At 33.8% G+C, this 13427-nt stretch overlaps 1 protein-coding gene across 1 annotated transcript; it reads right to left on the reverse strand.

The window, feature by feature from the left end:
* Positions 1-1357: 1357 nt before the first annotated feature.
* On the reverse strand, positions 1358-1945 carry LOC131597584 (stress-response A/B barrel domain-containing protein UP3-like). The gene has a single exon (XM_058870274.1). The coding sequence runs from the start codon at positions 1943-1945 to the stop codon at positions 1358-1360; it is 588 nt and encodes a 195-aa protein (XP_058726257.1).
* Between the last annotated feature and the right edge of the window lie 11482 nt (positions 1946-13427).

The following is a 13427-nucleotide window of genomic DNA, read 5'->3' on the forward strand; positions in this document are numbered from 1 at the left end:
ATGTACGAGTAGATAATTAAATTATAAGGCTCATAATAAAATATCACTATAAAAATTTTAAAAGATCAAAATAATGTTAAGATACAATAAAAACGAAAGTAAAATACATAAATTTCACTTAAAATTGAATAATAAGAAAAAAATAAAATACCACGACTACGGTACGTGTACCTATGCTTCCCATGTGTTGTCGACCAACTTTTTCTGTCAAGAACCTTTATGAAGTGAGATCATCTTTTTCTTTTGATTAGTACTTTTCCTTTTTGAGTTGGTTGTAATTTGAATTATTTTATCTTTTTAATTTTGTTCACAAATGATTAGTAATAACTTGGTGTTTTAAGTCATTTTAGTAATGGGACTGTGTAAGTACTTGTTATCAACTTTATAGTAACTTTATAGTAGATTATATAGTAACTTGTTCAATGAATTTGAATTTGTCTTTTTTAAATTCTAAAACATTTAAATTATAATTTTATTTTATAGTTATTTTAATAAATAATTTATAATGTTTCAAAAATTTAATAAAATAAAAAATCATCGCAAGAAATTTGTTTCCGGCGGAAATATCGCTCAAATCCGCAGGTAAATTCGTAGGAAGATAGAGTATTTTTAGTAGTGCAAGTTTTTCTATAAATTGATGTTAGCCATTACAATATTATAGTTATCCAAAAGTACGAGAAAACTTTAAAATTTTAGTATCAATTTTATTATATATTTGTTATAAGAGGTTAAAGATAGTGCACTGACAGTATAAAAAAGTTTTACACTGTTATCAAATAAAAATAAATGGTTTTGCCATGTCATATAAGTTTTTTTAAAATTACAGTCTAACTTGTCCTGATTCATGGTCGTAATTGGTTGACAGTGTAAAACTTTGCATCACCCATTTTCTCTTGTTATAAATGTAAATAACTCATTGAAAAACTTTTATGTAAAACTTTTAAAACATCCGTAGAATGCAGAGAAAAATAGAGATTTACAAATATGTTTAAATTTAAAGAAACTCGAAATTTTATAGAAGATTTTGAAATGTTTATAAAAGTTAATCAAATTCGACATTTTCTTTAGTTAAAGAGAGGTATATAATCATTTTAACGCAGGGTGTGGGGTGCTTAAAATTCTCAGATTTCATTGAACTATAATCCATTGTTTTATTGATCAGTTAGCAGACATTACAATTACAATGAAATCACAATGACTAAACATGGACCATCCAATTCAAGATACTTTTGTGTGCAACATTCTAAATAGTAACAATCTAACAAGAACACAAACACAGCATCATTGGACTTGTACTATTGCAAGTAACATTCAAACACAAAAATCCAATAACATCGTCATCAATCAATACTATACACTACTTCAAAGGAACCACATAATCAACCACCACCACACTTTCCAAATGCTCCTTAACCTTAACCAAACCTTCACCAGCATCCACACTCTCCAACTCCTCCCGTCCTGCAAAAACCACAAGCGAAGCTATAGATAACCCCTTCGCCCTCGCCGGAGATATATTTTCACCATAAGAAACATAATTAACTCCTCCATTACTCTCCTTAATACCTCGAATAGCACGAAAAACCTCCTCCTTAACTTCACCGTCTTTCTCATTCTCTTCCTTGAGTTTCAAGAAACTCACCCGGAATGCAGTACCGGGCGAAGGATGTGGCGGGAGAGCAACCTCTCCGCCTATCCAGTCCACGACTAAAAGATCATCGCAGATAGGAAAAATAAAGCCTCTAACCGCATTTATATGTTTAGAGTGGACATTATATGTTTGTAGATCCTCTTCAGAATCATAACGACTATGGAACAAGTGAGTGTAACGAAGATCCGAAATAGGTATCGTTGTTGAGATACTTTCGTTGTTGGTTAGGATTGGTCCTAGAGTAAGGTGACGAACTTGTTCAAGTGTGACTAAGGACTGCATCTCGTTGATCATGGCGTTCACTTTTGAGGATTCTGTGTTTTCTTTGACTTTTATGAGAACTATGTGTTCTATCCCTTGGGAATGAGGCGTGGAAGATGAAGATGTTTTTATTGAAGTTCGGGATTTGGACGGTGGAGATTGATGATAGGGTTTGAAGGATGGAGAGAGGTTTCTTGGTTGTTTGGATGGTGAGAATGGGAGGGAAAGAGATGGACATGTTCTTAGACTCAGCATGGTGATGAATTGTGATACAGTGATAGAGAAAAAGAAAAGAATTGAAGAAGCCCAAGAGTGTTTTTTTTTACAGTAATGTGTGTGAGTTTTATATAGTTGAATTTTGTTCATGGTTTTTAGTGTCCACATTTTTATGTTGGTCGGTGGTCCAGATAAGATATTTTATTTCATTTTGTTTGCACGTTCTGCACATGTGAATTCACATGGGACGAGTAAGTTATCATTTTACTTGTAGCAAAATCAACTTGACTCTTCCATTCCTCTCTTCCAATCAGTAAGTGACCATCTTCTACCCACTTCCTAGATTTGAAGCAGATCTGGCTCCATTCACTCATTGACTCTAATTTCTATACTTATTTACAAGTCTTTTTTTACATAATTAATATTATACTGAAATAGCATGCAAAATAAATTTATTTAAAAATTATATTTATTATTTTAGGAGACACAATATTGTTATGCATGAACCTTTACATTCTCAGTAAAAGATTAATTGTTTTTTATGTTAGAAAATCAAAAGTGTCAAAAAAATAATATAAAAATATGTTGATTATCGGAACACACTTTCTCATCTTTGACCACTTTACTTGAAGCGATTTTGAGAGTTGTCTGCCCAGCAATAAAACCTCTGGTCCTTAGTCATTAGTGGAAAACTCAGTCAAGTCTATATGTGCATGTTTCCCTCTTTCCCACTCGTACACCATAACATCGTACACCATAACATCAGCTGGTCTAAGTGTCAATTTTCCCTCATATGAGTTAGTTAAGAAATTTACAGGTGTCTTTTCTTCACAGATACCCCGACACTTTTAAATATATCAAATAAGACATCCTCTAATAAAATCACGTCGGCATTTAAATCCTCGAAGCTCCTTAGAATGAATGGTGTGTTCTCCAAAAGTATTCAAGCATGCCTTGCGGAAAACAGGGAAAACCTCATCAACAGGAAATAAAGGGATCAAAATTCAGTATTTAAGAATTGTACATGTAAGACCCATAGAAGTACAAAAGTATGAATTAGAATTAGAGAATATTAAATAGTATTATGCTATTTTATTTTATTGATTTTTTATATAATTGTCTATAAATTTGAGACCATGCCTAAGTACTATCAAAACTCTATTACTTAAATAAGTGATTTTCACACCTTTCTTCTTTTTCCTTCCTCTTTCTCAAAGAGGGGTGATTTAGGATCAATTTTGATCCAAAATCACCCCTCCAAATCGTTTTTGTTTATCTATTACTTAAATAAGTGATTTTCACACCTTTTCTTTTTGTCTTTTTTGTGATTTCGTGGGTCATCGTTTGTTTTGATTTCCCATATTTCTGTGGTGTATTTTGATTTCTCGTCTTTGTGCGGGTATTTTGTTTTTCCGTTTTTGTGCGGTGTTCATTTATTTCAGGTTGAAAGATTAGTTTCGATCTCGTGCAGATTCAATCAATGACTTTGGTGTCGTCAACGCTACGGATCCGGAAGCATGAATATTTCGGACATCTCAATACAGTCAATACATTAATATTTGTAGGCATATGCAATTTGCTGTTTTATGCTATTAACATGGATGCTGTGGATTTGTTCGCAGATTCATCCTTTTTGTTTTTGGCGATTTTGAATTGGCATTGCAACGATGTACTCTATCGATTTGAATGAATGAATATCATTTATTTTCTGTCAAAAAAAAAAAAATTATTCATGCAAAATATTTTTATTTTGTCAACATTAAATTATGAGTTTTACAGACTGACCGGTTGAAGCGATTCGACACCGTGTGAAAAATTAACGGGCGAAATATTTTGAGTTTTGAATTGTACCAGACTATTTTATTAGTCTATGTTGCGCGTAGATCGTGTTGGTAAGGTCGTTGTATCTTTTCGACGCCATTTATGGTTATAATTTTACCTGTCCGAGCCTGTTTAATCGGGTATTTTTATTTTTGATTTTGATCATTTTCAATCTGTTTTATTAAACTTCGTTTCGTGAAAATTATTTTAATATTTTTTTATTTTCCAGTCTCTTTTTCTACATTTTTACTTAGTTTTAAAATATTCTTCTTTTCATTTCATATAGTTTACTTTAAATCATGAAGCTCAAGTTACTCAAATTCTACACGTTTGGCATTAGAGTGATTAAATTAATAGTTTAATTTTTAGAAACTACAAATATCATGATATTTTCTATCTAATAATCATGACTTAGGCATGTGAGAGAGATCTAATGGTTAGGGTGCATGCTTATCATCAACACTATTTTATCCAATGGTTAGGGTGCATGCTTATCAAGACTAGCCTATAAATACATATCATTAGATAAACCATAAGTCACACAACACACAATTTTCACTCTCTATGTGTGCAGAACAACAATATTAAACAATCTTTCACATTCTCTCTTCTCTTCTACACCATTTAAATCACTTTGAAAGCTCACAAACAAGACTTGGTATAATTTCTTTCTTTTCATTTAGTGAATACTTTATCTCACCTATTGAGTCTCAACTTTTGTTTTAAGTGAACCTAATTCTAACTTTATTTAATCTATAAATTTGGAGCATACTAGTTTAAAGAAATAATATGTACTGTTGTATATTAATCTAAAATTTTTAATATTTATATTATGATTGAATAATAATATCATTTTCCTTTACTTGATATAAGATCAAGTTAACAGATAAATTCAGAAACAAGTTCCTCAGAATTTTTTTAAAATCTGAAAGGGGGTATATTCAAAGTTATCTGATATCTAGTGTTTATCAATACTATAACTATTGTTCAAAGTTAAAAGAAAATCACTTTAGTTCTATATCATTTCAAATAAATATTATAGTTGGTATGGATTCAATTTAAATATAGGAAATAATAATATTTAAGAACTTTTAAAGTTAGAATAATTTTTTCTAAACTAAAATATGAAATACCAAATTCAAAATATTTATTCTCATCGTGTATTATATCTTACTATGTTACGAAAATGATTTTATGGTTATAATTGAAATAATTGGCATGATTGAATCATCAAAATAACAAAATAATAATGTTGTTTTTACTCACAAATATAATTTTATTTTTGAACTACATTAGTTCTCAAGATTCTTTTATGTATTCTATTTTAATTAAGTGGTTTATTAAATTGTCCTTATATTATTAATATTGTTATTATTTTATTTATTATGAGTTGAAACTAATTACTTTTTAGAAACTATCAATATTGTCTTGATAAATTATAATTTTGAGTTAATATTGGTTAGAGATTTTAAATTTTAAATTTTAAATACTATATATTTTTTTTTGTTAATCACAAATGAATAACTAAATTTAATTCTTTAGTTTCTAATCAAATCCTTATTTAAAGATGATTTTAAAAATATAATCATTATTTTTTAATAATTTCAAACAAAGTAGCAGGCAAATAATGATTATGACAATATCATAATACTATTTTAAACTAGTGAGTTATGAACTTTTTGCATTAATATTTTATTATTCTTTTAAGAGAAAAATTCATTTTCTATTTGAAAAGATATATTCTTAATATAAAATGTTTAGGTTAGAAAATCGGAAATAAAACCTAAACCTAATTGATTAAGTAAGTGGCCAAGGTAAATCCCTCATTATGGATACAGTTGGGTTTGTATTGACTTAATTAAGTTGTATATTTTAAAAGGTTGAAAGGGTAAACTAGATAGGAGACCTCGTCGAGAGAGACAAATTGTTCTCATATAGCGTAAGTTGAATATGTTGGAAGCTTACTAAGGTAAGGGCACTTTCTAACGATATTATATGTGATTGAATGCATATGTGTTGGTATGAATGATGGTGTGCCTAATTGGGGGGTTTTGTGATAATTGTGTGCCCGAGTGAGAATGTTTAAATGTTGTGTGCCCAATTATGAAATATTTGTTTAAGCGGTGATGCTAAACTTGTGAACATACTTTTATATGATTCGTTGAATATATGAATTGACTTGTGGTTATGATTACATATGTGAAGATTATGTAAGTTGTTGCATTAGTATATGTAGAGAAAGTGTATACTCATGCATATCATAGTTGTGTGTATGTCGAGTGGACTGCACCGGGTGAGGACTCTAGTGGATTGAGCCCACCTAATCCTGCAGGATTTTATTGAGTCGGTGTCAGTGGGGAATATTGCACCTTTAGTGGAAAGGGGGCACGACTCTCTGCGGAGAGGTAAAATTCCGGAATTCATGCATGTGAGGAACCCGGTTAGGGGGATCACACCCATGTAGAGTCTGCATTAGGATATTTGTGCCTTACTTTATTTGTTGAAATAAATATTGTGACTGTTGTATAACATGTATTACTTGCATGTGTTTATTCTTTCGTATATGCTATTTTTAGATCGTGACCCTCTACTATTATTATTGAATGGGCTGAATGCCCCAAGGCTATTAGGAATCGTAATATATAGGTTATCCAAGTGTCGTGAAGACTTGCAAGATGTGAATTTCTTTAGCAATCGAAATTATCAAGATTGAACATCATAGTGAGACATTTGTACTAAGTCATCCTTGGCTTGGAATTCAAGATCAGCTTAGGGGTTGTCGTTGAAGTCATTGTTTACTTTTCCTTATTGTTTTCTCTGTAACTTGTATTATGATCATTGTATTACAAAACTTTACACTGATTTATTTTAAAGATGGTAATAGTTGTTTTATTTCAAAAACTTTGTTGTTTTAAAATAGAAAAAAAAAACACACTCTCGCTGTTAAAAATTGGGTGTTACAGTACGGTACTCTACCAAGGTCATATGTTGGACTAGACCATCAATAGGAATAGCAAGGAGAAAACCTTGAGCATGTGTTGTTGGTTGAGAATATGGTGTGAGAAAACAATTTAGAGGGAAGTGAGTAGACTTTTTAAAAATAAGCTTCAACCAAATTTTCAAAAATGAATTATCGAAGGTTTCAAAGTTGCGCGCTGAAATGCTTATAGCGAAATAAAGTGAGTTAAACTTGTTTAAAAATTATTTCACGTAAGCACTTAATCAATCTTCATATATCACAAATGATCTAATGATGATACATAAAGTATTCAATTGATACCAATTATATGTTTCACGAGAAGTGATTATACAATGATTAAATGTGCGAATTCTAAACTCAACAAGTTTCTCAGATTTTAATCACCACGAAAGCTCGATTAGGTGCCAATCCTAAGAAAACCTAATCTTAAGCAATAAATTGCTACCAATTGAATAAACGATAAACTACTTTAAGAATTGAAAACCTAGACTGTGAATACAAGATTACACTCAAAGATGTTTTTGATTTATGGCAAACTCAAATAAGCATTCAAATAACAAGGCGGAAGCAGAAAACTCAAAGAAAAGCAAGCATTGATCACTCATGATAGTACAGGTTGATCTATTATACTTATAGGTCGACTCAACACAAGCAGATCAAGAAGAATGCAGAAAACCAGCAGTTAGGTCGACCTACTGTCAACCCAGGTCGACCTAAAATGGAGAAAAATCCATATACTTCTGCTAGGTCGACTCACACATCATCTAGGTCGACCTAAATTGATGAAATTTACATACCAGTCTGCTAGGTTGACCTACACAACAACTAGGTCGACCTAATCTGAGAAAATGTCCCCAGAATGCATTTGAAGAAGATTCTGGTCGACCTACTCCTTAAACAGGTCGACCTAACTGGGAGCAAAATTCTGCAAGCTCTGCTAGGTCGACCTAAGCACTACAAGAGGTCGACCTAACTGATCAAGAATGCCAAAAATTCTGTTTCTCTCATCTCCAACTGTTAAGCTATCATATATATTGTCCAAGGTTCATTATTCAAAAGAACACCAACGACTGAAAGATACACAAACGCTTCTCATCTTTGTTCTTCATCATCTCCAACACAATTACACATAATCATTCTTGCGTTGCGGGTTAGTGATGAGTTCGATAACGTCCATGGAACGGAATTGAAGATTCCTAGTGGGTGAAGGTTTGTGGGGTTTGTTGGTGAATAAAATCTGCGGGTTTTGTCCTCCACGACGGGTTGTTCTTGGGGGTTTTTATCAAGAGGCGTTCATTGAGGATTCGGCTGAGTGTAACGATTGAGGAACGGGGAGTTCAAGGAATCAAGACACTGCAGAAGGGAATCAAAGTGAAGCTGTTGGATAACCTTGATCTTGCTCAAGATTAAGGGGGAAGAAGATTCAAAGGATCGACATAATTGGTTTATCGTTTATCGCTTTGTTATCTTCTTTGTATATACTACTTTCAACATTAATGAAAGATTACCCAATTTCAGTTTGGAATTGGGGGCAGACGTAGTCGTAGCGAGGACGATCGACGAACTGCCTAAACAAATATCGTGTTCTTGTCGCTTTTACTTTTTCATTTACATTCTGTTCATATTTGGTTATAATAGCAAATTGATCAACGATTCGAGTGTTAAGATTGTGAATTAAGAACTTACATAAACATCACAATCCACCACACATTGAATCACCTTCAATTTGATCATTATCACCAAGTGTTTGTATATTTGTTTCTATCAATCTTACTGCATTGCAAACATTGTCCATCATACAAGAAGTTAATCTGATTTTCAATAAGAGCAACGCTCTGATTCTGCAACGTATACTCTTATCACTTACCTCATGTTTTTGACTGGTTTTTAAACACATATACAATCGTTTCGATAGTGGTTCGGAATAGACGCGAGTCGATTCAGAATCACTTCCGCTGAAAAGTCGTTTAACTCCGTAAAACTGTGAACGATCTATTCACCCCCCCTCTAGATCCTAAGGCCAGCGTCTAACAAGTGGTATCAGAGCTCTGGTTTATTCCGTGCTACGTGAAACACTTATTGGAAAGATGGCTTCCGGACCTAAAGGGGCTCACAATAGAGCTCCAGTTTTCAACGGTGAAAACTATGGCTATTGGAAGGATTGTATGTGTGTCCACATCAATGCAATTGATAGGAACATCTGGACAGCTATTGTCAATGGTCCCTTTCAGATCACCATGACAAATGCAGCTGGTGCAGTTGTTCCAAAACCAGAAAATACTTGGGATGCTGAAGATGAAAAGAGATATGCATACGATTGGAAAGCGAGAAACATTCTAATCTCAGCTCTAGGAGTTGATGAATACTATCGCGTTTCCCATTGTAGATCAGCTAAAGCTATGTGGGACACATTGCAAGTTGCCCACGAGGGAACGGATGATGTCAAACTAGCTAGGATCAATACGTTAACTCAAGAGTTCGAACTCTTCCACATGGAAGATGGTGAATCCATCGAAAACATGCAGAAGAGATTCGTTCATCTGAAAAATCGGTTAAATTCTCTTGATAGACCTGTTTCTAATGCAGTTGCTACTAACAAAATCTTAAGATGTTTGAACAGGGAATGGCAACCCAAAGTTACAGCAATAAAGGAAGCAAATGATCTAAACACTTTAGACATCACAACTCTATTTGGTAAACTAGAGGAACATGAACAACACCTTAAATGCCTTGACATGCATGAGAAAAGGACAAAGAAAGAAAAGAACATGGAGAAAGAGGTAGAGAAGAAGTCAATAGCTCTAAAAGCTTCGAGCTCCAAGACCTCAAAACGAGAGCCAAAGGATAGTGACACAAGTGATGACGAAGACTCCGATGATGAGGAAATGGGACTGTTTGTGCGAAGATACAACAAATATCTAAAGAAAAATGGAGCAAAACATTCTGACAAAGGCTTGATCAACTATAGAAAGCAATCAAACATGTTCAAACAAGATGACGACAACAAGGGAAAAATCAAAGGTCTTTGCTTCAATTGTGGGAAAGCCGGTCACTACAAACCGGATTGTCCATACCTTAAGAAAGAAAAGGAGAAGAACCAAAGCAAAGGTCATAACAAATCTAAAAGAGCCTACATAGCATGGGAAAGTGATTCATCTAGTGAAAGCTCATCAAGCGATGAAGAAGAATCAGCAAACCTATGTTTCATGGCTCATCAACACAAGAAAAAGAAAGCTGTAAGTCATCTTAAACCTGAACTCGTAGATAAGGTATCTCATTCTCAACTAAAACTTGCTTTTGAAGAATTACATAGAGATGCAATTAAAGCTTTCAAACTTTTGGCCTCAAATAAGAAAATATTTTCATATCTTGAATCAAAAGTTGAGAAAACCGAAAAGGATATGGAAGCTTTAAAGCAATCTATGCTAGACATTCAAAAGGATAAAGTGGAAATAGATCCTACATCATGGTTTGGTTGTGAGACATGTCACATTTGGCAAAAAGAAGTAAGAGATCTAAAAGCCAAGTTATACAAGGCTCTACAACCAAAAGTGACTTTTGCGGTTGATCCAAACAAGTTCAAAAGATCGTATACTCCTTTATATAGTAAATACACTTTTGTACCAAAAGTATCAACTAGCAAAACTCCATATTCTCATCATATTACCTGTCATTATTGTTGCAAAAAGGGACATACCATTGAAAAATGCAAATTTAGGAGAATTTTAGTTCCTAAAGGAGTATTTCAATGGTTGCCTAAGTGCAACAAATTGTGTACTCAGTACCAAGGACCCAATGAAAATTGGGGACCTCCCTCTTTAAATTAATCTTGCAGGAAAAGTGTCTTGACATTGCCGAAAGGTTGTGGTTCCTTGATAGAGAATATTCAAGACACATGACTGGAGACCTATCTCTTTTCGTTGAGTTTCAAGCAAAGAAAAAGGGGTATGTCACCTATGGAGATAACAATCGGGGAGCCATACTTGGTAAAGGAAGTGTAGGTAACCCTTCTACCACTACTATAACTGATGTGCTGCTAGTAGAAGGTCTTAAACATAATCTTTTAAGTATAAGTCAATTGTGTGACAAAGATTTTAAAGTAATGTTTACAAATTTTGGCTGCACAATAGAACATACTAAGAAAAGAGACATTATGTTTAAGGGCTTAAGAGTAAACAACATCTACATGCTAAAGCTGATGAGGGCATATTCCTTGGTTACTCACAATCTAGCAAAGCATATCGGATATATAATAAGAGATTACTTATAGTAGAAGAGTCAGTACACGTATCTTTTGATGAATCTTATGCAAAATATGTCGAGAAAGGTCTTTCATTTAATGGTGCAGGTCCATCCACTGAAGACATTGTCAAGGATAAGGAAGATGAGAATGAAAGTATTGTAAAGAAAGATGCTGAGAGAGAGAAAGATGAGTCTCACAATAAAAATGAAAAAGAAAGCATCTCAAACAATGAAGAACTTCCCAAGGCCTGGACAAATGTGAAAGACCATCCAATTGACAATATAATAGGAGACATCTCAAGGGGCGTTACAACACGCTCAAAGATAAGTAACTTCTGTCATCATTTTGCTTTTGTTTCACAAGTTGAGCCGAAAAATGCTAAGGATGCATTACTTGATGAGCATTGGCTAATGGCCATGCAAGAAGAATTAAACCAATTTAAACGGAATGATGTTTGGGACTTAGTCCCTCATCCGGGAGATCATCAAGTAATAGGCACTAGATGGGTTTTTCGTAACAAACTTGATGAAAACGGTGTTATTACTAGAAACAAAGCTAGATTAGTTGCCCAAGGTTATAATCAAGAGGAAGGTATTGATTATGAAGAGACATACGCTCCTGTAGCACGTCTCGAAGCTATTCGTCTCTTACTTGCTTATGCTTGTTCTAAAGACTTCAAACTATTCCAAATGGATGTTAAAAGTGCCTTTCTAAATGGCTATATAAATGAAGAAGTCTATGTTGCTCAGCCACCCGGCTTTGAGAATTACATGTATCCCACTCATGTCTATAAACTGAAACGTGCTCTATACGGTCTTAAACAAGCCCCTCGGGCTTGGTACGAACGTTTGAGCAAATTTCTCCTTAGTCAAGGGTACTCTAGGGGTAAAGTTGACACTACTCTCTTTATCAAAAGAAAAGATAAAGATATTCTCTTAGTCCAAATTTATGTAGATGACATTATATTTGGGTCGACTAATGCAAAACTTGTCAAAGAGTTTTCTAAGCTTATGCAGAGTGAATTTGAGATGAGTCTCATGGGTGAGCTAAATTTCTTCCTTGGCCTACAAATCAAGCAACTCAGTCATGGAACGTTTGTGAATCAAACTAAATACTGTACGGAGCTGCTCAAAAGATTTGGAATGAGTGAAGCAAAAGAAATTGACACACCTATGGCAACAAATACTAATCTAGACAAAGATGAGAAAGGTAAAGAGGTTGACGTGAAATTATACCGAGGTATGATAGGTTCACTATTGTATCTTACTGCCTCAAGACCAGACATTATGTTTAGTGTGTGTATGTGTGCAAGATATCAATCTTGTCCAAAAGAATCTCACTTGAAAGCTGTCAAAAGAATTCTGCGATACTTACGTGGAACTACTACATATGGCCTATGGTATCCAAAAGGAAATGAGTGTCATTTGGTAGGATTCTCCGATTCAGATTTTGCTGGCTGCAAATTCGATAGAAAAAGCACCAGTGGAACGTGTCATCTATTCTCAAATTCATTGATAAGTTGGCATAGCAAGAAACAAGTATCGGTTGCATTATCTACTGCTGAGGCAGAATATGTAGCTGCTGGAAGCTGCTGTGCACAAATATTATGGCTCAAGCAACAACTTCTTGACTTTGGTATTAAGCTTGATCGCATACCTATCATGTGCGACAACACAAGTGCCATAAACTTGAGTAAAAATCCTGTCTTACACTCACGTGCCAAGCATATTGAAATAAGACATCACTTTCTACGAGATCATGTAGAGAAAGGAGACGTTACATTTGAACATGTAGAAAGCAAGAAGCAACTAGCTGACATCTTCACCATACCTCTAGCAACGGAGCAATACTTCAACATTCGTAGGGAATTAGGGATACTTGATATCTCTAATTTGGGCTAATTACGTTTGTTCTCTCTTAATATTATTCCTTTAGTTTATATATATATATATATATATATGTTCTTTCTTTGCTAACATTTTCCTTAGCGTAAAGGTAGTTCATCATCTAGCCAGGCATCATTCCACATTGATTAAAGGCTGCCATTAAAGTTGAGAAAGCGGTAACGTTATTGTTGTTCACTTCCAAAAATATTATTGATACTATAATATGCTATCAATTAACATGCTTATAGTGACTTCATGCATATATCGCTCTTGCTCATGTGACTCTCATGCTATCACTAGCTACCTTTCTATGAATGCTAGCATTTTATCTATGTTTCTCTTGTTACTCTTCTATTTTTCGTCGTATCT

Source organism: Vicia villosa, linkage group LG4, assembly GCF_029867415.1.
Source record: "Vicia villosa cultivar HV-30 ecotype Madison, WI linkage group LG4, Vvil1.0, whole genome shotgun sequence".
NCBI classification, from domain to species: domain Eukaryota; kingdom Viridiplantae; phylum Streptophyta; class Magnoliopsida; order Fabales; family Fabaceae; genus Vicia; species Vicia villosa.